Source organism: Kockovaella imperatae (genome assembly GCF_002102565.1).
Source record: "Kockovaella imperatae strain NRRL Y-17943 chromosome Unknown BD324scaffold_3, whole genome shotgun sequence".
Taxonomy (NCBI): domain Eukaryota; kingdom Fungi; phylum Basidiomycota; class Tremellomycetes; order Tremellales; family Cuniculitremaceae; genus Kockovaella; species Kockovaella imperatae.
In genome coordinates this window covers 827,595-854,038 of record NW_019028943.1, presented here as the reverse complement: position 1 = coordinate 854,038, position 26,444 = coordinate 827,595, and the positions used below count along the sequence as shown (strand labels likewise).

The window sequence follows — 26,444 nt, the reverse complement described above, 5'->3', positions numbered from 1 at the left end:
ACCGCGGATAAAACAGACATTTTTTAAGCTTATCTGGCTACAAGAACCCCCTTTTTTTGAGGGTAGTGTTTCAGAAAAGGGTAATTTTTGATTCCGTCCCTCGGCGGGTCTGGCCCTCCTTGAAGATTTTTCTCACATTTGATTCCGCTCTCTCTTTCAAAACAATGGGATGGGTTTCTCTCTGTTTTTTCCCCCTGAACCCGCACTCACTCACCAGCCACCAGCCACCATCATCTTTCAGCACTTGTTCATTCATTCACTCATTCAGCTCGTCGTCGTCGTTGAAGGACCTCACACTCACTCAGTAGCACATCCCGTGGTCAACTCTGGGACCCATCACTCGTCACACCGACACTCTTTAGTCACAAGGCCGTCTCAATCGTCCTCCATCCCCACCAATCTCCAACCCCCTGGATCATCGACTCTAGTTGGTCAAAGGAAAGGAGTTCACATCTCATCTACCTCGTCTCCGTCCTACTGCATTGATATTCGACTGTGGGACCACGACATCGGTCCACGACATTGGTCCTCGCTCGAGTCATTTAGATCTGTTCAACTCTCACGTTTGACTGAACCCTCACTACGACCACCATGAAATACATCGCTTTGGGTCTCGCGGTGGCGGGTCTGGCTGCTGCTCAGGTGAGTGCAAGAGATGGCCCGGGGGTGGAGGGAAAAAGGGATCGGATTGGCAAGGCCATGTCGTGCAAGGTGCATCGTCGTCATCTCAGCCCTTGACTGGTCTGTGTACCGTCGCAGGATGTCTTGTCACCTGTATCCTCCGGATACCTCTAGCCTATAACCTTCCGCACGCCGCTTGGACCTCGATTTTGGGGATTAAGAACAGCACACTGACCTCATCTCAGAATTCGTCACTCATCCCTGCCAACATCTCCTCCACCTGCAACACCTTTTTGACCCAACTGAACAACGATGACTCGCTCTCCAACTGCATTCAACCATTGCTCAACGCCACTGTCCAATTCTCCCCTGTCAGCAATGTCACCCTCAACGAAGATGACATTAACACGACTCTCGGAGCCATCTGCAACACCAACGCTGGATGCGCCGATTCGACTATCCGACAATGGCTCAGTGAATTCTATGCCAATTGCCAGGCTGAACTCACCGGACAGAGCACGTACAGCTCCGATGTCAGGGAACTATACGACGTTCTCTACGTTGCCAACCCTCTCAAAGCCGCCGTCTGTTCCGTCAACTCTGCGAATCAGGACTACTGTATCAAGGATATCAGTACCTCGGAGAAGTCTGGCAACTCGTCGACTTCTTCTTCTGCTGCTTCTTCTTCTGCTTCCGCTTCGGCATCTGCTTCTGGAGTCGCGTCCGGCAGTCTGTTCACAAAGTGGTCACCGGTCGAATTCGCAGCTGCCAACCTTTACATCACCATTCCTCAGACCGTTTCTCAAATGACCAAGCGCATGCTTGAGTACTTTTCTCCCCGTGGTGAACAATCGCCGTTCTCAATCATCAAACCTAACACGACCACTTACCGAAACACAAACTTGCCATTCTTGTTCTTGCAAGACGACATGACTTCCTCTCAGTTGTGCACACCTTGCACTCGGGAAGTATTTGTTGCATACATCAAGTGGGAATCTCAGATGCCCTACGCTTTGGGCCTCTCTCAATCTCCTATCCTTGGAGGTCAAAACCAATTGTGGAGATCCGTCAATGCTACTTGTGGTGCTGGGTACGTCGAGTCTATCATTTCTGAAGTTGGGTCCGGCAACTTTGCCAGCTCGGGTATCGGAGCCGCCGCGGGTACTTTGTCCACCATCCCAGGTCTCGGTATGGGTCTCGCTGTCCTTGCTGGATCCGTCGCTTTGCTCTTCTAGAGCGTTTACCGTCACACTTGTTCGGCATTTCATTCTACAGTGTATTTTTAATCTTCTGCTTGGCTCGTCGTGGTCGGGGAAACATCACACCGTCGACACGGGTCTGGCTTTACCAAAAATCTTGGACAATCAATCCTTGTCTGCTTTTCTGGGTGGAAAGGGAAGGGAAAAGTACGGACGTTCTATACCACCAGGCTTCTTCTCTTCTCTATAGAGACCCTTTCTATATACCTCTCTTCTGTGTGTAGAAAGCATGATGTGCATATAATGCATGCTCGTGCCAGTTACGCGCGATTATTAATGCTATACTGTGATGACGCCAGACTCGGTCGGATGCTTCGGATGATCCAGTTCCGAACTGAGCCTTGAGCCAATCAGTCTGGGTGGGATAATGATTTTGTCCTCACCTGTATACTCTCCTTGACTAATCCCCAGCTGGGTATCCGCACACTGCCTCGATCATCTCATAAGCATCTCGTCAAGCTGTCGCTTCCGACCTCACGTCTGCTCAAACCCCTGCTTCCATTACTGGCTCTGGCTGTATTCCTGGCAATCTATCTCTTTGGCTTTCCACAAACCGTATACAGCATCCTCCCTCTGGCCCCTGTACCACATCCTTCGAATCTAGACACAGCTATCGCTCCGCCCTCATCATCATCATCATCGTCGTCGACATCCACGATGAGCTCTCTGAAACATCTCAAAGTGTCTCCGAAGGAAGCTCATACAGCAACCATCATATTCTTACATGGTTTAGGCGATAGCGGTGAGTAGGAGGGCCAGCAAGCGAGCGGGCCGACTGGCTGGCTGGCGAAAGCGAGGCCGACTTTGGTTGCATGCTCTCTGCTCTCCGACTAGACATGATAAGGAAGGTTTCAGCTGATATTCCCATCGTGGCTATCCAGGTCAAGGTTGGTTACCTGTGGCCAAGGCTCTCTGGAGCAATTTCCCAGGACTCAAGTGGATTTTACCCCATGCGCCGCTGCAACCCGTCACTATCAATCAGGGTGAGTGGGAGGAGGCGTGTTGGTGCCACATGATCCTATGCACAAACGTATGGCAAGAGTATCAGATAGGAGAGTTCGAGGGAGATTGACCGTCGACGTGACCGCTGTACTTGAACGTCTTCATTCATAGCTGGCGGCGCCGCACACTTCTTTGCCTCCTGCTCCTGTCTCAATCCTTTGGTCATCCCTCCCCTCTCTCCCTTTCTCTCTCTACACTTTATGACCTCGGGCTGACGCGACGCACTCATTGCTTCTCCAGGTATGCGCATGCCATCCTGGTTCGATCTATCGACCCTGGACAAATTGACTGACTCGAAATACGACGATGAACGTGGACTCTTGGCATCCATAGCATCTGTCGATGCGCTCATTCAAGCTGAAGTAGATGCTGGAATCCCCGAATCCAAGATCTTCCTCGGAGGATTCTCACAAGGAGGCGCAGTGGCCATGTATAGTGGTTTAACGGGTAAACGAAGGCTCGGAGGATTGTTGGCGTTGAGTACTTGGATTCCATTGAATCACAAGGTTCCACAGGTGAGCTCGAGGCGATGCGAGGCGGGGCGAGTGTACGAGATCAATCAATGCCCTTGCTCCTTGACTTGTGGCTGCAAGGCAAGGCAAGGCTCGGCTCAGGTCATTGCCTCCGAAACTCATGTCGCTGATCCGCGTGCGATCCAGACCTTGACGACACACTCGAGAGACATTCCCATCTTCTGGGGACACGGCAAAGACGATCCGGTCGTAGCGTATGAATGTGAGTTAGAGAGAGGTGTGGATTTGGATCTGCAGGCTCAACTCCCCCTCCTTCCCCACCCCCTTGGAATACTCCTTCGTGTCTTTGCTCCGAGTCACCTCACCTCGCTGACGCTTGTCGTCTCGTGCTACAGTCGGTGAACGATCCGTCGACCTGCTCACTCGTCAACTTGGGTTCCCTCGCGTTCCCGCTGGGAGCATCTTTGCTCGTCCAGGATTGCGATTCCAAACATATGAGCACATTGGACATGGAACGAACCAGAGAGAAATTGAGGATATCAAACTGTGGCTCGAGGCGGCCCTCAAGTAGGGTTGGCAAGGATCTCCTCAGATCATCTCGTGTTAGGATACAACTATTGCACATGCATTGACCGTGTGGCACGACTGACCACCTCATTTTTCCTCTCCATGTCCAAAGACTCGTGCATCTTCATGATCCATTCACCGGTACACCCTCCTCGCCTTCCGGTATCAAACCCTCTGCCAACATTCTCTCCAATTTCCTCACTTGATCCGCCGTCTTTGCCCTCGTCAAAGCCTCGACCACCTTTTTCTTCTCCTCAGGCGTCATCAATCTTCCTTTGCCTCCTTTCAGCGGACCTCCTCCAGCAGCTCCAGCGCCTCCCGCTGATCCCTTTGTCAGACCCGTTGATCCCGACACAGCCGCTGTAGATGTTGATAGTCTATTGGCCAAGGCATTGGGAAGGGAAGTTGTGGAGTCAACGAAAAGCTTCTTGGCAGCCGCTCTTTCAGAATCTTTTATACGTTTGAAATCTAATGTCCGCAGGCTTCCTCGACCGACCTGGCAAGCAGGATGAGCTCGGGACAGAATGGGAGATGTCAGACTTACCTTCCATATGACAAATAAACGGTAGTGCTCATGTTGTGTTATCGGATTACCGGTCAGAGACAGATGTTGGAGGTGTGTCAGGGATTCTAAAGGAGCGAGAGTGGCGAGAGAGGAGATGACATTGTCAGACAGGACTAGAAGACGACGAGAGTCAGATGGGTGCCCGACATTCAAGGGTCGCAATCAGCTCACCAAGAGTGACGAGATTGGGGATCTGGAAACAGGGAATGATCAGCAAAAGAAAGCCCACGTAACATTTCTAGGTCTGGAGTATGCCCTTCGGACACCAGACTAAGGAAGTGACGTCTCGTGCCTCCAGAAAGGTCCCCAATCACTCACGTTGGCGGGTAAAGATACAGATATGGAGGAGATTTGATTTCTGCCAACATGTAAAGCCTGAAGACGTGTAGCTTATGTTCACCGTCAGCAAAGTTTTGCATGATCTCGATTCAAGCTGACATACACAGCGGGATATTCCCCAGGACAGTCAACGAGTTATCCGTCAAGTTGAGCGTGTCGTACGTCCCTTGATGAGATGCAAGGTTTTCAATGACGGGTATTTGGAGACCTGGGAGGTGTGTGAGCTCGACCAGTTCTCGGTTGCAAGAGGGAAAGGTGAGCACCTCTCAGATCCAATTCTCTTTCCTTCAACGCGTTCAAATGCTGGCGGGGTCTCGTTCAGCACCGTGCTCTGTACACCATACTTCGCAAGTCAACGTACTGAAGGTGTTTTGGACACCACATCGGGTGTCAGACGCATGGTTCGGACTCAGCTATGAGGCCGGCCTGATAGTACTCGTCCAAATGAGTTCGCGAATGAGTCTGCTGTAGACGCGCCCAATGGTGAGACTGAGCCTTGATCCAAGTCTCTCTGCCCAGTACCAATGTTCAATGTGTTCAGTAAATCAATGATCATGCAGAACGCACTTCGGTTGGAAAAATACAGTGGCTCTCTCGTGGCTCAATCATAACTGAGCGGCGTTATATATAACGCCGGGCCCATACAAATCGACATGTGGCACTTCGATTACAGCGGCGGTGCCGCGCGACGGGGGCGTGGTTCGTGTAGACCCGCACCTGCTGCTGCTGCATACCCTTTCCATCCATCCTTCTCTCTATACATACTTCTCTTCATACCTGCCTCTTGGCAGCTTGGACCCAGAGTGTATCTTGTCTGAACTCTCTACAATCCTCGTTCCAGACGTCCCAGTGACGGCCATCCTCTACCTGGTCCCGCACATACCTCACACTTCATCTTCCGCACCATCGCGGATTCATACTACGAACCCCAATCCGCGACTTCAGCGAGATCCGAAATGCAATACCAACAGCAACAACCACAGCCTGTTGAAGATGGTCTCGGTACTTCGGGTGGTACGAGCGGTGTCAATGGACATTCCGGTACTCAACCTGTCAACCCTATCAATAGGAAAAAGCTAGCGAGCTGGGTCGGGTTCTCCAATCTGCCCAATCAAGTCCACAGGCGAAGCATGAGGTGGGTTCTAGGGCAGGCTGCATATCCAATCTGCAACCCCCCCCATATCATTTAATGTGCTGATTCTCCATTCCTTCTCAGACGCGGCTTCAACTTCACAGCCATGGTCGTTGGTGAGTGCACCGACCCCCATCCATCCTTTCGGCCGCTCGGACCGCTTCTCGCGTTCATACGCTGATGCTGATGCTACAATAGGTGAATCAGGCCTTGGAAAGTCTACACTTATCAACACATTGTTCGAGACGAAGCTGTATGAGCCGAAACAGATCCCAGCTCCCGGTGTCGATAGAGGAAGGACAGTCCAAATTGAGAGTATCAGTGCGGGTGAGTCTTGTTGTTAAACTGCGGAATGCCATTCAGCACTCAATTTCCACTTTTGATCCACAGATATCGAGGAGAACGGAGTCAGACTCAAATTGACCGTTGTCGATACCCCTGGATTTGGAGACTTTGTCAACAACGATGAGAGGTCAGCTCCCTTCTTCAAACCCTCTAGCTGACGCCCCCTCAGCTGGAGACCTATCGTTGACAATATTGAGGCTCGATTCGACGCCTATCTCGAGCAGGAGAATCGAGTCAACAGGCTGAAACTTGTCGACAACCGTGTCCACGCTTGCATCTACTTCATTCAGCCCACCGGTCACTCGTGAGCTACCAGTTCCATGAACTGAATCAAGCCTTCGAATTGACCTTTCTTCGCAGCCTCAAACCCATCGACATTGAATTCATGCGTAGACTGCACACCAAAGTCAATCTCATCCCTGTGATCGCCAAGGCGGATACTCTGACCGAGGAAGAAGTTGTTCTGTCCAAGCGACGGGTGGGTGCAATCTTCAGCATCTGACTTGGCGCACTGCTGACATGCTTTCTCCCAGGTCCTTGCTGATATCGCTCACCATGGCATCCGAATCTTTCAACCTCCGCAGTACGAGAATGAGGACGAAGAGACAATCCAGGAGAACGAAGAGATCATCGTGAGCTAGTGATTTTTCAAGGGGTTTCAAGCTGACACCGCGCAGAGCAAAGTGCCATTCGCCGTTGTTGGATCCGACAACATTGTTCGCTCACCTAACGGTCGCGAGGTTCGTGGGCGAGCCTACCCATGGGGTGTGATCGAGGTGGACAATGAGGAGCACTGCGACTTTGTCAAGCTACGTCAGATGCTCGTTCGGACCCATATGGAGGAATTGAGAGAACACACCAATGACATTCTTTATGAGAATTATCGAACCGATAAACTCAAGGCGATGGGTGTGTCTCAGGACGAGAGCGTATTCAAGGAGACCAAGTGAGCTGAATTAGTCGCTCGAAACCGTACCTCATCAGCTGATACGGCTCAGTCCTGCTGCCAAACAAGCGGAGGAGCGAGCCCTACACGAGGCGAGTCGGCCGCCGTCCACCATTTGATTTTTGTGACTGACCCCAGCTCCAGGCTAAACTCGCCAAGATGGAAGCTGAGATGAAGATGGTTTTCCAACAAAAAGTCCAAGAAAAGGAGCAAAAGCTCAAGCAATCTGAAGAAGAGCTGTATGCTCGCCATCGAGAAATGAAGGAGGCGTTGGAGAAGCAAAGACTGGACCTAGAGGATAAGAAGAGGAGGGTCGAGAGCGGTCGACCGTTGACGCCTGAGAAGGGCACGGTGAGTCAGCTGTCGACTTAGGTGTTCGGAGCTGACAGGGCACCAGAAAAAGCGATTCGGTATAGGCAAGTAGTGCTGGATACTGCTTCCCATCCTGGCATGGGGATACCTTTCTCGCTTTGATACCCCTCGATTCGGACGACTCACGACCCCCTCATGTGCAATGTGCATCACATAAATTTATCCCCTATCACGACATCCTACCTACCTTCTCGACTGGACGCTCTCTTTGCCAGTAATCTCTGTCACATGTCTATCTTGCGAGGCCCTTCCGAGCAATCCGCTGGCGACTGCTCCAACCTCGGTTCATCCCCGTGATTCAGGGAATGCTGGAGGCAAAGTGCATGCCTCCTCAAATTTAATGCATGCAATTTACCTCTCCAGATTGCCGACGTGGCAAGACCTTGTCGCCCTGCGATCGATACGCTGAGCACTAGTCCACCTTTCACGAAGCATATCTCGAATCTGTGCTGGTCATTAATCGGTTGCTCGGCGCATTGACTGGTATTGACCCTGCTTCCCTGACGCCTCCATTACCAGTAGGTTCGTACAGGTACGTCATGGCCATTCCGGGGGTCTGGGAGGGTGTCAAGATCAGAAGCGAAACCCAGCGAGAAAAGGTCACACAACTCACCGTGGGTACCTTGCGTCTTCTGGTCGGCGGGTCGTCGTCTGGATCCTTCTCCTTTGGTTTCAGCATCCCAGCCAGTTCCGTCGCGAAGACGTAGTAGATCAGTCCGGCCAGAGCAACCACGGCTGCTTTTCTGTGGACTGTACCGTGCATAGCTTCAGCGTGGAAATCTGTCATGAGGGCGGCCAGAGACCTACACAAGCCGACGACGATAATGCCCATGAGTAATTTGATATTGGACAGTCTCTTTGCCCATCTGAGTCTAAGTCAGCGGAATGCCGATGGGAACGGGTGACTTGCTTCTTCCTACTCTTCTCGTACTCTTTGATCGCCTTCTTCGCCACCTTAGCTCTCGCCGATTCTTTCTCTTGTATCTCTTCGCGCTGGGCTTCCCTCGCTTCGGGGGTTTCACATTGATTAAAGTGACCTCTGAACTCGTGCGTCAGCCCGGATCGACATGCTTCTAGCGCGCGATAGGCGATGATGACCACACTGACACATGTGCTGCGTTGCCTGCTTCCCACCACAATTCCCCTCTGAGACCTTGACTGCCTCCTGCTTTACCTAGAGGGAAGGGAAACAGTCTGGGTTTACCATCTTTGGTAGTCAGGAAGGCGGATGGGTGCGAAGAGAGGTTGTCCTAGAAGTCGATGACAATGGTACAGAGCAATAAAGCGTCAAAGCGTCGATGGATATGTGTAAGTTCCGCTCGTAAGGACGCACGCTGACGCTCACTCACCCAGGCATTCTCGTCTTTCGGCAATTTCTTCCTCTTCCCCAGCCTCCCCTCTTCGATCTTGGCTGCCATCCTCTTTGTTCGTTCCTGATACAGAAGTATTTGGTTCGAGACTATCCCATGGCCGATAAGGACACTGATCTCCAGCGTAACCCTCGTGAGTGGAGGTCGAGATGGCCGTGCGAACGCCAGACTCACAGGACCAAGAGCATCATGGCACGGCGCCACATTCCAGCCATAGCCTCCAATGCTGGCGGAAGATCAAGTTGAGATGTTGCGATGGATAAAGCCCCAAAGAGGAATGTGATGAGGTGGAAGAGGGTAAGAGTGCTGTTCAGAGCGCGTATCCATAAGTCAGTCAATGATTCATGCCCATCGCCAGCCGCTTGACTCGCACGGATGTTTACTTACACGCCATTTGGACCTTTTAGAGGGTCTGCAAAGTCTGCGGATGACATGTCGGAACGATGGTGCCTTTTGGCTAACCCTCAAGCTAGTCCTCGGTACTGCCAGCCCGCAGATGGTCACAGACAGATTGTGGCCTCTTGATAGAGACCTTACAATGATCCACTTCAGTTCAGTTCAGGTTTGTGGCACCTGGCATAGTAATTTCCACCACTTTTGGTCCGCTTCGTCCTTGTGCAGATCCCGCACTTGTCGAGCGGTCTTTCCAAAGTGACCCTGCCCCATATCTACGCCCCATCCTCGAATCTCGCACCCATCTGACTCTCCTTTGACACTCGAATCCAGGTTTCATTTCACCAAAGGATCTTCATACTGAAACGCCTCACCACACTCGCCACGAGAAAAAGGCAGCGTTCGAAACGCAAAATCTGCCACACAGGGCAGAGCAAATGTCCACGAGACCCATCCCTTGAGATATGATCCCCTACATGGCGTATGTGACAAACAGCCAAGCATGCGCCTCCCTTCTATCTATGTGTGATCCAACGAGACATGGCGGCATCAGGAGATCCTAGATACTGTCCACCTACAAGGTGTGATGCTCTTCCCTCTTATCCTGAAACCTTGACGACCGGGGCCTCGTTTCAGGACACAACGCGTCCCATTGATCTTGCTAGGTCTAGACTCTACTTGGACTCTTGATCCCCGGGCTAGTGATCTAGAGCAACATTCTGACCTCTGTGTGTATAACCTCTCGAAATTCAAGACGAAGCAAACCTGCGACTGACTTACAAGACGCTCGTTTACGCGCCACGCCAACTGATTCGTCGCCCTGCAGTGCGGGTACACAAGACAGTCCACTGATCAATCCGTCCCTTCTGCAAGCATAAAGGCTCGTTGTGCGGGCGAATGGCCGCCGTCGCTCCGTTAAGATGCTCACCACACTCGTTCTCGCCCTGTTGATCCTCCCAGCCCTCCAGACGCAGGTGTCGGGGGGCCGGACAATCCACGTCGTGAACTCCTGCGGGTCTAACGTCTATCCAGCATACGCGGGTAAAGGCGATCAGGTCACATTGAGCTCAGGAGGTGTAGCCCCTCCAGCTTGGGAACTAGCAGCAGGAGGAACCACGGACTTGATCGTCCCGGACAATTGTGAGTGCCGGTTCATGCGACCTTTAAACGTCAGATACGTGATTCGCTGACCCTGCCCTCTCGCCTGACGTAGGGGAGAGTGGACGTATTTGGCTTCGTTCAGGCGAATGTAACGGAAACGTCGAGAAATGCAAGATCGGAGCCTGTGTCGGTGGAGGCAACAATTGGTCAGTTATAGGGCGAGCGGGGTTTCAGCGACTCCGCGGCTTCGCTGACACTGTATTTGCGGAGACAGTGATGGCAAAGCGTACGGATCGTTAGGTGCGACCATCGCGGAGTTTGGGATGGGCGGGGCAGAATACGGCGATTTCTATGATGGTAAGACTGGTCAAGCAGACTTGGACGCTGAGCTAACTCGTCCATTCCAGTATCGATGGTAGAGGGTAAGTCTTCGACTTTTGATGGGAAGGTTTCATACATACTGAACTTCGCCTAGGATTTACCGTGTCCATGAGCATCACACCCTCCACGTCATCATGCACTGTAGCCTCTTGTGGGGCAGAGACAGATATATTGAGACAGTGCGATCCAAGGCTCGTCTGGCCAAAGGGCTCAGATCAGATTTGTGAGTTGGCGTCCTTTGCAGGGGACTAGGTATGTGAGTATTATTGACTCCGACATCAAGGGGGATGCGCTGCAGCGTGCTCAGCAGGCATCTTTTACCGTAAGCTGCTCTGATCGCGCCTCGCCCTCCCTGACAGTGGTGCAGTCGGCCAAGGTGTGACGACCTTTGATTGGCAGGATTGCCCTTCGTGCTGTAACGGAGCGTACTTGTACAACTGCCCTGCGTCAAATTTCCGTGAGGCTCGCCGTGGTTCCAAGTAGCTCATGACCTCTCAGCGTTTTACGACGTTTACAAGCCAATGTGCAAGATGGGATACGTATTTGCCAAAGAGTGAGTCCTTCCTGGTCGCAGATAGACAGATAAACTGATACTTACACCTAGCGATGTGGTACCGAACCAAACTGCAGTTCTCAATTGCCCAAGTGGCGCCAGTGTGAGAGTCTCCATTCAGCCTGGCGTAACGAGCTGAATAGGTTGAACCCTTTTCCCCATCAGTACACGCTCGAACTATGCGCAGGCGGCATCAAGAGCGGTATCACCGATCCACCTTCATCTTCCGAAGCTGTAACTCAGGATCCAGGCGGGGAGATCAATATCGGTGATGGATCCGGTTCGGGTGGAGGCGGAGGAGGTGCGTCAAAAGGCTCTTCCGCGATGGGAGGGGGGGGCGGTATTTCGACTTCTGGGGGTCCCTTCCCTGCACCCAGCCCATCAAGCTCGAATCATCAAGTCGGGTTCTCAATGACCTCACAGGCCGATCCATTGCCGAGCCTATCGACGACAGTCTATCAACCGCCTGTCCCGGTGTCGTCTGAAACTGGCTGGGGAGGATGGGGGAATGGAAATCATCACGGTGGTAATGGGCATCATCACTGGCAGACTGGCGGACAACACCTCGGAGCTTGGGAGCAGAGCCCGTCCGCATCGGCGTCAGAAGCGAAACACTGTACGCCAAAGAGCAAGCGGGGGATCGAGAAGCAGCGTCAGAATACGTAGACCTCGGCAATCTCATTCTGGAAAGACCATATAGGTGCGACAGTAATCCTTCAGGGAAGGCATAATGGATGGCTGCGCCAGCGCCGTTGTCTACTTTCGGAAAGTGCATATGTACGATGCGATGGAGCTAGGGTGAATACAACAAACATGAATTCGTCGTCGAATGCGATGACCCCACGTCCTCAGATGCCATTAGTCGTAAAACCGCTCAATGTCTAACCAAATCTCCTCCTTCACGCTAATCTCCGGACCTTGGCTCCTCCCACAACACCCTTCTTTGGACGTCCATTCGCATCTGCAAGATCGAAATAAGCCTTGAACTTGTTCGACTTGGACCCATTCTCAAGCCTGGTTTCATCCGAGAGGCCAGTTGCTTTTGGCTGTAAAGGCCGACGAAGAGAGTGGATCTGATGGTGTCCTGTGCTTTGCCCCAGGTGTATGGCAGAAGTAGAGGACGACTTCAACATCCGACGACCTGCTATATCTTCTGTAGCCCGGAAAGGATTCGTCCGAATGATTCCAGCGGGTGAAGAGCTATCCTGTTGCAGCCCTGACCGTACCATGGGAGGCAAGGCTGCGTCGTCTGGTGATGTGAGATCTATCGCAGTGGACTTTTTCTGACGCCTTGGTGAATCCAAAGTGAAGGCGTATGTTCGAGCGGTCGTAGAAGGCTTTTTCGATCGACGGAAGGATTCTTCATCCAACGAGGGCATATCGATTTGAAGCGATTCATCGGGGTCGGCTCGGCGTCTACGAGATTGCGCGTGTTGACTGACAAAATCCATATCGTCAGAGACCGGGGGATCTGCGGGGAAATCGTATAGTGGATCACTCGACGTAACATTGCCAGAGGTGGATGATGGATTGATGGTACGAGAAGGCTGCTCCGCTGCCGGCGCTCTAACATTCTGAGCAGCTTCGCTTCGCAGCCGAGCGACTTCCGCCTCGAGCTCTTTGACTCTGCCCTTAAGATTCCGCCGATCCTCTGCCTGACATCGCCGTCAGATGGATCGAAGACGAAACTGCCTACCTTGGCCTGAGAGAATTTCAATAGCTTTGTGCGTTCTGCCAGAGTTGTGTTCAATGCTGCCCTCTCTTCTTCCCCGCGTTTCAACTCTCTGCACATGGATCAGCGCTGAGTCATAGGGGGGTGACAGCTGTGCTCACGCCTTGAGAGTCGCTCTTTCCTTCTCAAAAGCGGCTTCGAGATCCGCCTTTGCAGTTCTAGCCAAACGCCTAGCCACTTTTTCCTTTTCGTATTCTGCCTGGATCCTCTCTCTCGCTTTCACCTCGTCATTAAGAAGCCTTTGCGCGGCGAGACGTTCCTCCGATCGAGCCTTTTGGACAGCTCGAGGTATGAGGACCGTATCGAAATGTTTCAACCGTTCACGAAGCTGATCTTGAACCAGAGCAAATTCGCTTAGTTTCTCTCTCGTTGTCGAGTTGAGGGGACTGGTCTCGAGCGTCGCGCGAAAGGTATTGATAGCTTTCGTCAGGCCTCCGAGGTACGTCTAGAAAGTTTCAGCTTGGTTTAGAGACGTAAGCATCGGCTCACCTTCATAGTGTGGAATGCTTGCTCTGAAGCGACTTCCTCCACTAGAGCCTCAACTTTGACAAGCGAGTTGTTCACATGAGTCAACTCGCTCTCTGAGCTGTGATTCGTTAGTTCGTCTTGTAGATCCCTCGCCCTCCTAGCCATAGATATGACCTGTCGATCCTTTTCGCTCTTCCTCGGAGTCATCTGAGACAATGTCCCCTGTGATCGACTTGAGGAGGAGCCTATATGGCGATCCGCATCTCCTTCCGTATTTATGTATAATTTCTGGATTTCCGGCGCCGTGTCTAGGTTCTCGCTACAGGGAGTCCTACATGTTGGGCAAACAGGTCCAGGTTCGCGAGCAGAGGAGGCTCGACCAGTTCGTTGTGCCGCTTCCCTTCGTCCCTCTGTTTGAGTCGCGAACCAGTTTCTTATACACAGATCGTGAAAGACGTGGCCTGGTGAGAGTAAGCAATTAGATACAAAGCACTTCCGGGTGCGAAAATCAGAGACCCACCACATGATGTCGTAGAGATCGGCAGCACTTCATCCAAATCATTCTTTCCACAGAATAGAGAGTCCATACATATCGCACAAGCGACATCTTCGAGTCGGGGCATGCTGCTAAGCAGAACCGCGCTGCCGTTTGTGGTACCAGAAAAATCAATCAGTCGCGTCGCGTTATCGATTGCTGGTCATTGAACCTCTTCAACTCGAGCACCGCTCCTCCAAGCTAACCTGTCAAGCTTGGCGACGACAGAGGCCTCAGAGTCGGTCCATACCTTGCCAGGATACTCGACGTTGTGAGATTGTGAATGCATAGGGACGACTCGAGAGGATAGGTGACTCTGAGCGCGGACATATGCTGGATCTCCGTTTAAATCTTGGAGACCCCACACTTCCCGGTCATATGGAGATCACGCCCTTGAGAACACAGCTTTGAATATCATCATCTCGGGCGACGAGCAGAGCAGGGTGCGGCTCTGGAACACTTCTCGTTGAGACAATATGGCACCCGTCTTCCACGTCATCGTCAACCCGGCGGCTGGACATGGACAGGCTGCAGATTGTGAGTTGAAGCCAATTCGGCAATGTGGAGTCGACCAGCACTGACGAGTCGTGTGCCTTCGGATCCTCAGTCGTGCGAGCTAAAGTTGAGCCTTTGCTCAAGCACTGTCAAATCGCGTACAAAATTCATCAAACAAGCGGGGTGAAAGATGCTGGTCGAATAGGTCAAGAGATCCAGAACTCTATACCTCTCGAAGAACCTCGATTGGTCATTGTGGCTGGGGGGGATGGAACGGCTCATGAGTTGATCGAGGGGATACTGGATCAGTCTTCAGCTGGCGATGATCAGGGTATAGGCACCTGGAGACTTGCTATTCTGCCTTGTGGAACGGTTCGTGCACAGCATTATGAGGCCAGGCTTTGCTAATCAATCTCAAAGGCGAACGCTCTCTTTCACTCTCTCTTTCCAGATTCACATCGCCATGACTCTGTTGGAGAGCTGGGTCAGCATTTGGCAACTCTCACGAACGAGGACGAACATCAACTGTCATCCCTTACCTCCGCCATTGAGTCTCTCAAGGCGCCCCAGACGAATGTCTTACCTCTCCCCATCACGCTCACCACCATCGCCTCCCAAAAGCGAATACCAACCCACATTGTCCTGTCAACATCGCTTCACGCTTCAATATTACACGACAGCGAGGCTCTGCGCGAAACAATGCCAGGCATAGAGCGATTCAAAGTCGCTGCCAGTCAGAACATGTCAGTGGCGTTCAAAGCCGATGCTGTACTCAGAGGAACCCGTGTTCGACAATACTCGCCCAAAACAAAGTCGTTCATCGAGCCATTTACCATTTCAGACGCATCAATATCTGCTTCATCCTCCTCTTCCTCGTCCTCTTCCAGTACGAAAGAATGGGTCGTCCCCGGTCCTTTTAGTTACTTCCTCAGTACAACTACGGCTAATCGCCTCGAACAAGCCTTCGTGGTTGCTCCGACATTATCCCTCTTGCCGCCTGGGTCTGAGGACGGCGGACCATCCATGGACATTATCATCATTCGACCAGGGAGAGATCCAAGTGTCATCGCAGCTCAAGATCAGGGAGAAGAAGCCACAGGAAAAATGCGAGCGAAGCGACTTGGCGAAATCGCGGGTAACATTTACAAGAACGGAAGTCATGTCAATCTGACCTTTGCGAGAGATGAGTCTGGATCGTTGGAGCATGGGGGAGAAGGCGAGGTTGCAGTCGAAGTTTTCCGAGCGCAGGGATTTGACTGGATCCCGACGGTAGGCTGGGAATGTCCCTGCGCAGTCCACGATGCTGATCCATAGAGAAAGGACACGAGCCACCAGGCATCACACTATGTCTGCGCGGACGGTGACATTCACGTCATCCCTTCTGGCGAAAGAGCCATAGTTGAGCTCATGGACAGACACCCCGCGGGACATGGCTTCTTCGTATGGAAATGAAGGTGCTGATCTCGAATCGTCTTGTAACCTGGCACGTAGAAACTAGACACTAGAACGATAGATTGGCCCTATGTCCCAGATGCTCGCTTGAGTGTTCTGCATCTCGCGTACTGCGTTACAACTCGAACAATCACAGGTTTTCTGCATGGACACTTTTTGGAGAATTTGAGACTGCATGACCAAACGTAAAAGTTGAAAAGGGTGGGGAGAGGATACTCGAGAATGGTCCATCAAGGTCTTTTCGTCAAAACGTCAACGCGGCTGTCATTTCTTTCCTTCGTTTTGAGTCTTGGAGGTTTGAGGGGTCTGAGTGAGATCGGGAGAGGAGAGAGAGAAAGGAGCGATCCACGAACTTTGATCTGCTGGGTCTATACACACATTATCGTACATTGGCGTGCTGTTGGATTGGGCGAAAACAAAAATGGGACATGCAATCTGATGAGGCAGGACGTGATGTCTTTCGAGTCGGGGTTGTCGGAAAGTGTAGCGCGGAACGTCCCGGGAGATGCTGGATGAAGGACCAGGTTGTCGGCATAGGCAGGAAGCGACGCGGTCAAGACGACGGAAGAGTCGGCTTGCAGTTTCTTTAACAGCCATAGGGTCGCTCTACTTGTTCCCCGCTTTAGCCGCTCTGATCATATTTGATAACGAAATAAGAGGCGCGGGGTTCCGGAAGAACTCGTGCTGTCCGACTCCGTCAGCTATCTTTCACGCTGAAGATCACCCAGCTCATCAGCTCACCCTTAATAATTGATCCGCATGTGGTCGTTTTTGCTGATCCACCGTCAAGCAACAAGTCAACCAATCTCTGAACACCTCGGATAAACGATCCCAATCCTCAATCTTCGGTGTGCCGGTCGTAGCGATTAGGTATAACGCTCTGACGGGGTTGTCGTTTAGATACGGCGGTTGTCCTTCGAGCATTTCTGTGCTGCGGTCAGGATTTCGTCTGCATCGACACAGCGTGATGATCTCACCGATAGCCATGATACCCAAGGACCAGATGTCAACCTTTGGGCCGTACTCCTTACGCATGACAATCTCCGGTGCCATCCAGTATGGTGTACCAACCATGGTCGTCCGTTTGGCCTGGAGCGGATCTGATATTCTTGCACAGAAACCAAAGTCGGCTGCGGCGCGTCAGCACTGCACCAGGCCAAGATTGCACATCAACCTACTCAATTTCACGTCCCCGTTCAAAGACAATAACACATTGTCCGACTTGATGTCCCGATGAATGACGCCCATGGAGTGCAAATGTCTTAGACCTTCGCAGACCTCCCGACTGACAGCTGCAATCTGGGCTTCGCTGAAACAATGGCCGACCACCACGTCCGTCAAGGGTCCTCCTTCCATGTACTCCATGACGACCCAAAGGTCCCCCTTGATGAGGTACGAGTCTCTGTAATTGACAATGTTTTGATGTTTTGCCTCTCTCATTACGAGGATCTCGTTGATGATGAGATCTTGTTTGGGCTGCTTCTCCAGGTTCATCTGCTTGATAGCAACTGGTTGACCAGACTTGTCATGAGCAGTGTAGACACCACCGGAAGCACTGCGGAAAGTCAGCACCTTTCCACCCTAGCTCATTCTGCTCACCCTTGTCCTATCTTAACGAGATTCCGGTAGACCAGATTTGGATCACCAGGCGAGCAGATTTGTCGTAATTGCCGAACGACTTGTTGACTGGTGAGATCCTTCTCTCTCCGTCTCGGTGTAACTCCATTGTTGTTCGCAGGTGGTTGTCGAGGTTGGACCCCAGCAGATTGAGGAGGTGCGCGTGAAGATGGCGGTTGCTGATGTGAGGCGCCAGGGACAGCGCCGTTCTGACCGGGTGGAGAGATCCGGCTTGCGGGAGCTCGAGTGGTATTGGCTCGATCCAACGGCCTGAAATTGGCTGTGGACTGTGTAGGAGGTGTCCTATGCGAAGCTGAGCGATCGAGAGCGCCAGACGATCCGCCGGGTCCAGCGAGTCGAGCGGGCCTTGTCAGCTCGGCGGGTGTATGACGAGGTGGGCCAGACGAGGTCTTGTCGCTCTACGAGGATCGAAGATCAGCACAGCGACTAGGAATGAGAGGCTCGACTCACTACTGTCCTCACGCTACCGCCAGATGTTCCAGGTGGAGGCGGTGCTGCTCGCTACATCCCGTCAGTCTGCGGCGCCGACCTTGCATTTCGCCCCACAACTCACGGGGTTGGCAAAGTGTCGACCTGATCCCGACGATGCCTCGCGACTATTCTCCCTCGACATATCTCGTGACGTGGAAGCAATTACCGGAGACGGCGGTACATCCTGTGGCTCGGCATTGCGCATCTTTGACCATACTTGCTCCTCCTGATCGTCGGTGACATCCCGGTTCTGATAATACTGGACGACTGCGAGTACCTGAACATGCGTCAGCTGTCGTCCGCCTCTCGAGACTCGAGAAGAACAGTCAAGCTTACCTTGTCAGGGTTTTCCTCCTGTTCAGCGCGTGTGATGCCATTGTCATCAAGCATCTTTTGCCATTCTGCCGGCATGCCGGTATCTGTTTAAGAGAGGGGTCAGCGAATGAATAGCTGCAATTGGCCAAAACACTCACATTGGCCAGTGTTGTAGTCAAATCCGACATGTGTCAGGTGGATCGGATCATACGGCGTAGAGATTACGGGGGCTTTGTTTGTGGTCAAGAGATCTACAGGAGGCTGAGTTCAGCTTTGTTTGAAGGTGCTCGCATCAAGCTGTCTCACCACTCAATACCCCAAACATGCTCTTCTTATTGTTTGTACTCTTCCCTGTACCACTCCGACTACGCCCACCACTGGGCTCTTTTGGCAAGTCCTTATCTTTGCTGTCGTTCAAGCCCATAGGGATTCCACCGGATATCCCGAGTTTATCTTCAAAGTTCTTTTCGAGCGACGTGGCGATATGGGGGTTGCCCGGGGCAGAGTACGGATGATGGGCGAGAGGGGGAGGTGTATGCTGTACGAAACCAGACCCGCTCGTCGGTGTAGGTCCCATGCGATTTGTTGCAGGTGTTGGCGGGATATCGCGTAAAGCGTTAAGAGGGGGAGGAACGCCATTCGCGGCGTTGGACGGCTCATTGAATGGCATGGTCCCTGCTCGAGTGGGACGGGGAGGTGGTAAACCCGCACCTCCTCCGCTAGCGCTCGACATGCCTAGACCTTGTCCTGAACCAGGTAATGATCCAGCAGAATATCGATTAGGGTTCGGAGTGTTGGTCGCGGATTTGGAGTAGGGTCCGATGTGCGAGCCTGCCCCAGCCGTGAGAGGCGTTGTGGGCAGACCCGAAGAGGAGTCGCGACGCGATGATCCAGGAGGGATGGGAGCAGCACGAGAAGGTAGCATGGCCTGTTCATAATTTGGAGAGCGGAATGCAGAAGGTGCGGGGCCACCGTGACCATGTTGACTGGATCCGGATGATGCTCCGATACGAGGACTGGATGTGACTGACGAGGACGTATTGGAGGAAATCATATTGAGAGCCATATCAGTGGCGGAAGTGTAGTGTGTAGAATTACGAGACGGTCGGTGATACTCTACAGTGCGACTGCCTGGAGGGGGAATATCTTCGTTTGATGACATGGGAGTTGCGCCGGTGTCTAATTTGTGATGGGTTTAGCTGTCTGCCGTGAAAAGCTAGCTACGGGGACCACTCACAGCTTGCTTGCGGATGACGGATTTGTTTCTTTGGACTGACATTACTGGCCGTCATCTTGAACGGTGCATAGATCGAACTCCAAGGTGGTCAGGGTCGATGCGATTGATGTGAAAACGGGATATCGAGGGTCGTTTCGCGGGCAACGGGAGTCGGGAGCCGATCTAGCTGATGTCTGTGAGGTGATGAGGAGAGAGAGAGCGTGTGTGCGCGAGATGGACGAATCTTAGCGGTCGATGCAAGAAATGATCGTAATTTGTCCTACTCCTTTCTCCTTCCACTTGACGACCGATGATCAAGCGGTGAACGAATAAGCAGTCTAGAATTTGGGGGGTCTTCGAGAATCTTGCTGACTGGCGAGAGGGACGATGTACCGATGTCTGTCGTCTCAGATATCGAGCTCAATCTGCAAGATACCTTTGCTCTCCACTTTCAATGAACCGAGAGGCGATTGACTGAGTGTGCCTAAAGTGTCTTAGATGAGAAGGGGCAATGGGAGGGAATGTGCGTTTTTGTTATTGAGCGGTTGAGAATGGGCCAATCCGTCAAATCGAATACGACCTCCTTGTAGCTCTACGTCACTTGGATGAGAGTCGCTGATCTCACAAACGAAGGGGCACAACCAGTATCGACCTTGATGCTGTTCCTTCCGGAAATGTCTTTGCAACACGTTTCGTCCTATTGTCTCCTCCTCCTTGATTGCTAGCGGTCGACTGCCGACGGCCCAAAGGGGGATTCGACGACGACGTATAGACTTTGAACGCGGGCCAGCAAAAGGCTGGAGATGAGACTGATGGATCGGCTCTCCTGTCCGACAATCCTTTGCTGGAGTCCGACGCTTGAGGTGAGACTGAACAAATCGAGTTCAAAATGTCACAATAGCCTTGGAACCGTTGCGTTTGGCATGCAACACCCAATTCTTTAACGACGTGTTGGCGAATTTTGATTCCGCTTTCGTGCGCGCGTTTTATTAGTCTCCCACCAACTGTATCAAGAGCTGGAGCCTGTACCCCTTGTCATCATCATCATGCATGTCCAGATGCGTAGCAGATGCAATGCATGATCTTTCCACGACGATGGAGACTATCTCATGCATAGCCCTTGCAGTGCTCGCAGTGCTCGTCGCTGCAACGACGCTCAATGAGTCCCCATTGCCTAAGGCCTGAGGCCTGGACCCCCGTTGAATGATGTCAGGATATGTGGCAGTTTCAAAAGAGGCTTGGCATTTTAATTAGCATATACACACATGCATGACATAGATTTCAAACCAGTCTAATCAAGCTGCTCCCTCCCTCGCAAAGATCGGCAGATCCTCCTGCATCCTCATCCAATCCCCAGGAGATGGATTCAGCAACGCCGTCGACGCCGCCAAGATCCTCTCGCTCGGCAGAGGCTGGTCCTTCGCGCTTGCCGGAATGGGTTTGCGCAATCGGGCGAGGGGGGGAATGAGGGTGAGCTCGAGCTTGAGCCTTGTTAGTGCGAGGGGTAGGCGTCCCAAGAGACATTGATCGACTGCGGGGTCTAGATGAAGCTGAAGAGGTGGAACCGGTCGATAAGGGCGGTGTAGGTTGATAACATTTGTCGGGTAAGGGTGGAGGAAGCATGCGCCGCGCTCGATCGAGGGACGTCCTGGCGGTTTTTGAAGGTAGAGGTGACCAAGACGCTGTTGGCGAGCTATGCGTTACGTGCCTGACTGAGGGCATCGAAAAAGACTTCTTCATACTTGCCACGGGTGAGGATCTGCCAGTATTACCTAGTAAGCCGATGCTCTTGAGCAGATTCGGTGGAAGTCGTCCGGTCAATCTCGCGGAGAGATCCACGCCAGCGTCGGCAGCCCGGACCAACATCTCTTTCGAATACGGACTGGATCCATAGGACGGCATAGGGCGTGATGGGACACGCTCCAATCCGAGGACGTCCTCTCCCGGTCGACAGTACAGCACGGTGGAAGCATCTGGAAGATCTGGTCCAAGCGAAAATCGAGTGCGTTTCGGCGCGGGAGACTCGCGAGATACATCCGCCGCCTCTGAAGGACGCCGCAGAATGCTTTTTCGAGGCTGAGATCCGGTGGCTATCGAGGATCCACGCTCACTCGTGGAGGACATGGGCGTCAGCAACGATCGTGGAGCGAAACGCGTGCTCGACGCATGGGGCGAAGACGCTGGCTGAGACAGATCAATCGTGGAACGAGCGTTCGCAGGGTGCCAGAACGATCGCGTCTCCTGTGGTAGCCCTGATCGGTATTCGCTCGGATCCTCTGGGTGTCCATGGTGCCACGGTTCCCTTGAGACGGATCGATCAGGCGTCACGGTCATTCGGAATGGTGTGGGGCAAGGCGTATCCCGCCCATCCATGTAGAATGGACAATTCTTCGCCCAAGTCCTGCCGCGACACCATGAAGCCGTTTCAGCTCGCTCTCCACCGGCCCGGTGACAGTATTTGCATCGTCTCGGATTGGTCCCCTTAGGCGTGAACAGTTGTCGGCGTGTGGACAAGGGTGTGGCACCCCGAGGCAGAGGTGTTGTACCGCGTTGGAAGTTGTATCCCGTCAATGGTGTGTAGGACCGTTCCGAACCCTTGACTGAGCCTCGGCGTACGAACGCATTATCTTTAGGTGACTCAGCGGCTTCAACCTGCTGCTGTCTAGGTAGACCAACTGGCGAGAGCTGATCTTGCTCCTCGGAACTCATGATCCGATGAGAAACCCTCTGCGCAGACAGTGACTGTGGTTTGGGAGAAACCTCGGACTGACTGCGAGGTGTTCTGAGCCGAAGCTCTGGCATGGAGGAGCTCGATCGAAGCTCGGATACTTGATGTTCGTCTGAAAACTTGCACCTTCTTCGCCGTCGCCTGCCAGGACATTCGGCCGATCCAAGCGCTCTGTCACCTCCAGCCTCACGGCAGAGAACGCAATGTCGAGCCTGACGCTTCGAGCCTTCCGGAGTAGGGGTCATGAGACCGCTTCGGGGAGTCTGGGAGAGATTTCTGGTAACACCGTCGGTCGAGCTGCCATCTGCAAGAGTCGTGAGACCGACGTCGTGATATACTTGAGATGTCTCCTCGGCGTCAGCATGTATGAGGTCTGGGGTTGGAGGTGAGAGGACACCGCTTTGGGGCGCACGGAAGTCTCCCGTGATTTCAGTGGGCCGAATTGGGGTTTCGTTCCTCGTGGGAACGGTGTCCACTGGTCCAGTCAACGGACAATCCCGTCCCACCAATCGGCCAGGACAGCGTCCCGCCCACTTAAGTCTGTCGCCCCCAGCGAGGAGGCATTGGAGGCATCTCTGAGGCGATGTAGCGGGGTCGCTGTCGCTGTTCTTCTCTCTGGTCGATACGTTGCCAGTAGAGATGACGCGCCGTACTGGCTTGGAGGGAGGTTCAGGCGAATTGGGAGAGAACAAGTCCCTGAGAGTCGGCGCTGGGGGAACGCTTTTCGAGCTTGTCCTGCCTTTTAATTTCTTTGATGAGGAGGCTGAACCGGGTGGTGGGGAGGACGGTGGCGGTGTAAAGAGGTCGAGGAGGAGTTGACGCGATTCGGTCAGAGCTCTGGCTCGCCTAGTTGGAGATGGCTTGTTGGTCGAAGATCGAGCGGGAATGACCACCTCGAATGCATTTCGGGTTGTTGATGCTGGCGGTGAAGGACGAGCCTAGAAAGCGGGTTAGCATTTCATTTCATGGGCGTGGCGGGTGTCCAACTTACATTGGTACGGCCCGTTGCCCGTACAGAAGTGCCAGTCAACGGCATCGGCAAAAGGTTTGACAGCATCTCGTCGTCTGATGTAGAGCGGTCACGGAGTACCACTGCCGGTCTAACACTTTGTCGTTTTACAGATGTCGGGGCCAAAGAACTCCTCGATACCGATCTCGAGACATTAATTGGCGGTGACATATCCGGAGAAGACTCATATTCCCATCTCTCCTCCACCTCTTCGACTTCTTCAGACTCCTCAACCTCGTCAGACTCCTCCACTTCTTCAACTTCTTCTACCTCTTCCATTTCCTCTTCACTCTCCTCGACATCTCCATCGCTGAGGTCTTCCTGAGGGGCTGTCTTACGACTGATCCTTGCAGGCGCAACTTCTTCATCATTATCCTCTTCTTGCGTCGTCCGCCTGACGGATTCTGCCCTTAGGAACGAGTCCAAATCCTCTTGATCTTCCCTTGTCCACCCAGGTCTCATCGCTCGAGTCACCGCCGGGTCTGGAAATTGATCATCCAATCCTGATCTCTCATCCCAAGCTCCAAGTTCATCCTCATCACTTTCAAAGACCCAATCGTCCGGCCCTAGACTAGACCTCGTATCCTCGTCTTCCAATTCTCCGAACGCTCTGGCCGACATTGACCTCAACCTACCTCTGTCGATGACAATCTTGCCAGTGTTGATATCAATCTCATCATCTTCATCCGGGTTGACCGAGCCGTACTTTTCATAGATGGTCTCCCATGTAGACTTGAGCTTCAGAGCAGATTCGTATCGCTCCTTTTCCAGTTTCTCAGACTTGTATTTTTCCACTCTCGTCGCGTAAGAGTTATTGCTGGTACTGAAGACGGAGGATGACCGACTAAACGTCCGAGAAGGAGTGGCAAATGAGGGTGTATTGGCTCGAGATGAATAATGTTCAGCCGGAGGTCTGTACGAGTCAATCTTGAATGGTTGAGGGAAGAAGGAAGAGGATGCGGAAGAAGAAGAAGATTCAGAGTGAGGTGGCTGAGAAAGGCAATCGAGCGGATCCATCGTGATACCGAGTAAGTTAGCTGGTGGCGCAGTCCACCTGAGGGATGACTAAGTACTATCAGACCTTTTGACAAGGCATAATTGAACGTCGTTGCAGCGTCGGTTTGCCCATAAAGCACAAGCTACAAGAGAGATCGATGGTTCGCTGTGAGGTAAGTATATGAGAGAGATGATGAATGAATGGTCAATGGGATGGGCCATTATAATGTTCCCCCTGGCGCGGGCACAAGGAAAATCAAAATTGCCCAATTGGGGAGAAACTCAAAAACCGCGTCTCGTTTGGAAGGGAAGCAGCATCCAGCTCAGCTTAGCTTCAGCTACCTGGGCGGCTGCTGCTGGCTGGCTGTATCTCTGAATGGGTCGGTGAAGCTGGCAGCATCATCTCAGGACAGAAGGGCCGGGGAAACAGCTTTACACGAGTGCCAGCGCTTGTCCCACAACAGCGCTCAGGGGATGCGCCATTCAAGCTGCCGCCAACCTGTCGATTTCTCAAAAGCTCAGACAGAGCATTGGCTCAGATCCTCCACCACCCTTTGTCTGTAATCTGCATCGAGTGTTGACGGAGGGACGTTATTGTGGATCATCGATGGTCTACGGGCCTCAGCGAAGGCATGCGGTGGCCTCGGTGAGCTGACGGATGCCATCGTCGCCTTGCTCCGCTCCCCTCGCTGACAGAATCACTTTCTACCTACTTCAGCTGGGTAGCGCCATACAGACCATAAGCTTAGCTCAACACCTGCTCACCCCTAGTATCCTTATTCTCGTGGCTCGACTCTTAGTCCAAGGCCAGATCGCAGCTGCCTCGGTCATACATCCGACCAGATCTCTCCTTAGTCTCTTCTTCGTGGTCACTTTGTTGAACATGGCAGCGATACTCTTGCACATGTTGGATTTCGCCAGTGGAGGCAACGGTACGAAAGGGATGCTCCTCGATTTTGTCGGCCAAGGTGAGTCAAATGGATGTAATAGCAAAGTCCACACTGACGTGACGATAAGCTCGCCAAGCGTCTTTCACTCGAATCCTTCTCATGGATCTTACTCTCTATATCCTGCAATTATCCGCTCTCGTCGTCTCCTACGTCAACCACCAGATCCACGCTCATCCAGACGAGATGAAGATCACGGCATTACCGTATGATGATCTGCTACTGCCAAATGCCCAAGCCATGGATCTCGACGAACCCGAATTCGACCTTGAAAGCGGCTTACGGAAACGACGTAAAGGCCAAAGGGACGGTGCTGAAGAGATATGGCTAGACGATGGAGATGATGCGAACGACGAGCACACAAGTGAGTGTTTCATCTCCTATATTCTCAGAGTCATCGGCTTATCGGTACTTCTCGAACCCCTCCAGTGTCAGACCGGAAACGACTCTTATCCTCTACATCGTCCCCTTCTTCATCTGCCTCAAGAATCCGCGAACCACCGCTCATATTCTCCTTGACTCTCCCGCATATTCTCAATCTCGTCTTTCGCCTACCCCCACCACCTCAACCCCGTCCATCATTTGCAGGCGGTACGCCTGCTCCCAGTCCCCGCACGGCCACAAGATCATTGAGATCATTGTCCACCTCCGCCCCTCAGCCTGCGAGCTCAACCCGCACACTAGGTGCAGGTGCATCTCCTGTCACTCCTCCTGCTCGACCACGAGGGTCCAATGAGGAACCAGACGGCGAGGAAACCGAGGACGAGCAAGGAGACGAATCGCCCACTCAACTGGGGCGGTCCCCTCGGGGAGCTGCATCGCTCGTTCCTGATGTCGGCCGCATACCAGGGGATTATTGGGTTGATAGTGATAGATCCAGAGGTAATGGAGGCTGAGCAGTCCCATCCGTTGCGTGTACCATGTATGTCCAAGCTAGAAGACCCGACCCTCCACAGTGTGTCATCCACAAACAGTATATCTCCTTGCCTGTGAATGAGCCGACCATTCGGAATTCCGATGGAA

At 52.7% G+C, this 26,444-nt stretch overlaps 11 protein-coding genes across 11 annotated transcripts; 6 read left to right on the top strand and 5 right to left on the bottom strand.

The window, feature by feature from the left end:
* Window positions 1-199: 199 nt before the first annotated feature.
* BD324DRAFT_618715 (hypothetical protein) lies at window positions 200-2,172 on the top strand. The gene is made up of 2 exons (XM_022015072.1): window positions 200-642; window positions 867-2,172. The coding sequence occupies exons 1-2, from the start codon at window positions 592-594 to the stop codon at window positions 1,854-1,856; spliced, it is 1,041 nt and encodes a 346-aa protein (XP_021873032.1). The 5' UTR covers window positions 200-591; the 3' UTR covers window positions 1,857-2,172.
* A 360-nt stretch (window positions 2,173-2,532) lies between these two features.
* Window positions 2,533-3,999, top strand: BD324DRAFT_618706 (Phospholipase/carboxylesterase/thioesterase). The gene is made up of 5 exons (XM_022015071.1): window positions 2,533-2,622; window positions 2,762-2,863; window positions 3,123-3,397; window positions 3,542-3,617; window positions 3,751-3,999. Exons 1-5 carry the CDS (start codon window positions 2,538-2,540, stop codon window positions 3,924-3,926), a joined length of 714 nt encoding a protein of 237 aa, XP_021873031.1. The 5' UTR covers window positions 2,533-2,537; the 3' UTR covers window positions 3,927-3,999.
* A 7-nt stretch (window positions 4,000-4,006) lies between these two features.
* BD324DRAFT_618702 (leucine-rich repeat-domain-containing protein) lies at window positions 4,007-5,408 on the bottom strand. Its single transcript, XM_022015070.1, has 7 exons — window positions 5,188-5,408; window positions 5,090-5,129; window positions 4,930-5,034; window positions 4,806-4,876; window positions 4,659-4,680; window positions 4,467-4,600; window positions 4,007-4,418 (listed from the first exon to the last, which is right to left on the bottom strand). The coding sequence occupies exons 1-7, from the start codon at window positions 5,224-5,226 to the stop codon at window positions 4,047-4,049; spliced, it is 783 nt and encodes a 260-aa protein (XP_021873030.1). The 5' UTR covers window positions 5,227-5,408; the 3' UTR covers window positions 4,007-4,046.
* A 131-nt stretch (window positions 5,409-5,539) lies between these two features.
* On the top strand, window positions 5,540-8,073 carry BD324DRAFT_618700 (Septin-domain-containing protein). Its single transcript, XM_022015069.1, has 11 exons — window positions 5,540-5,961; window positions 6,043-6,074; window positions 6,157-6,285; window positions 6,349-6,430; window positions 6,473-6,607; window positions 6,664-6,781; window positions 6,837-6,935; window positions 6,981-7,249; window positions 7,302-7,341; window positions 7,394-7,600; window positions 7,647-8,073. The coding sequence occupies exons 1-11, from the start codon at window positions 5,783-5,785 to the stop codon at window positions 7,671-7,673; spliced, it is 1,317 nt and encodes a 438-aa protein (XP_021873029.1). The 5' UTR covers window positions 5,540-5,782; the 3' UTR covers window positions 7,674-8,073.
* On the bottom strand, window positions 8,046-9,425 carry BD324DRAFT_655414 (hypothetical protein; the record flags this gene model as incomplete). Its single annotated transcript, XM_022018816.1, has 7 exons — window positions 8,046-8,177; window positions 8,235-8,371; window positions 8,429-8,487; window positions 8,729-8,871; window positions 8,971-9,054; window positions 9,166-9,217; window positions 9,379-9,425. 7 exons carry the CDS (start codon window positions 9,423-9,425, stop codon window positions 8,046-8,048), a joined length of 654 nt encoding a protein of 217 aa, XP_021873028.1.
* Window positions 9,426-10,129: 704 nt separating this feature from the next.
* On the top strand, window positions 10,130-12,202 carry BD324DRAFT_314240 (thaumatin family-domain-containing protein). Its single transcript, XM_022012464.1, has 10 exons — window positions 10,130-10,524; window positions 10,598-10,691; window positions 10,760-10,842; window positions 10,893-10,907; window positions 10,961-11,089; window positions 11,150-11,188; window positions 11,234-11,323; window positions 11,365-11,419; window positions 11,471-11,522; window positions 11,585-12,202. The coding sequence occupies exons 1-10, from the start codon at window positions 10,305-10,307 to the stop codon at window positions 12,083-12,085; spliced, it is 1,278 nt and encodes a 425-aa protein (XP_021873027.1). The 5' UTR covers window positions 10,130-10,304; the 3' UTR covers window positions 12,086-12,202.
* Window positions 12,187-14,576, bottom strand: BD324DRAFT_618694 (hypothetical protein). The gene is made up of 5 exons (XM_022015068.1): window positions 14,140-14,576; window positions 13,641-14,080; window positions 13,253-13,596; window positions 13,116-13,203; window positions 12,187-13,074 (listed from the first exon to the last, which is right to left on the bottom strand). The coding sequence occupies exons 1-5, from the start codon at window positions 14,240-14,242 to the stop codon at window positions 12,319-12,321; spliced, it is 1,731 nt and encodes a 576-aa protein (XP_021873026.1). The 5' UTR covers window positions 14,243-14,576; the 3' UTR covers window positions 12,187-12,318.
* A 54-nt stretch (window positions 14,577-14,630) lies between these two features.
* BD324DRAFT_649251 (ATP-NAD kinase-like domain-containing protein) lies at window positions 14,631-16,101 on the top strand (the record flags this gene model as incomplete). Its single annotated transcript, XM_022017962.1, has 4 exons — window positions 14,631-14,691; window positions 14,762-15,021; window positions 15,070-15,918; window positions 15,970-16,101. 4 exons carry the CDS (start codon window positions 14,631-14,633, stop codon window positions 16,099-16,101), a joined length of 1,302 nt encoding a protein of 433 aa, XP_021873025.1.
* A 606-nt stretch (window positions 16,102-16,707) lies between these two features.
* BD324DRAFT_577257 (kinase-like domain-containing protein) lies at window positions 16,708-19,102 on the bottom strand (the record flags this gene model as incomplete). The annotated part of the gene is made up of 10 exons (XM_022013247.1): window positions 16,708-16,785; window positions 16,843-17,027; window positions 17,079-17,231; window positions 17,280-17,656; window positions 17,701-18,137; window positions 18,190-18,240; window positions 18,293-18,487; window positions 18,547-18,629; window positions 18,684-18,776; window positions 18,832-19,102. 10 exons carry the CDS (start codon window positions 19,100-19,102, stop codon window positions 16,708-16,710), a joined length of 1,923 nt encoding a protein of 640 aa, XP_021873024.1.
* Window positions 19,103-20,993: 1,891 nt separating this feature from the next.
* On the bottom strand, window positions 20,994-24,660 carry BD324DRAFT_618687 (hypothetical protein). The gene is made up of 2 exons (XM_022015067.1): window positions 23,461-24,660; window positions 20,994-23,407 (listed from the first exon to the last, which is right to left on the bottom strand). Exons 1-2 carry the CDS (start codon window positions 24,493-24,495, stop codon window positions 21,023-21,025), a joined length of 3,420 nt encoding a protein of 1,139 aa, XP_021873023.1. The 5' UTR covers window positions 24,496-24,660; the 3' UTR covers window positions 20,994-21,022.
* A 1-nt stretch (window position 24,661) lies between these two features.
* On the top strand, window positions 24,662-26,368 carry BD324DRAFT_618685 (hypothetical protein). Its single transcript, XM_022015066.1, has 4 exons — window positions 24,662-25,120; window positions 25,193-25,442; window positions 25,492-25,785; window positions 25,851-26,368. The coding sequence occupies exons 1-4, from the start codon at window positions 25,082-25,084 to the stop codon at window positions 26,315-26,317; spliced, it is 1,050 nt and encodes a 349-aa protein (XP_021873022.1). The 5' UTR covers window positions 24,662-25,081; the 3' UTR covers window positions 26,318-26,368.
* Window positions 26,369-26,444: the final 76 nt, after the last annotated feature.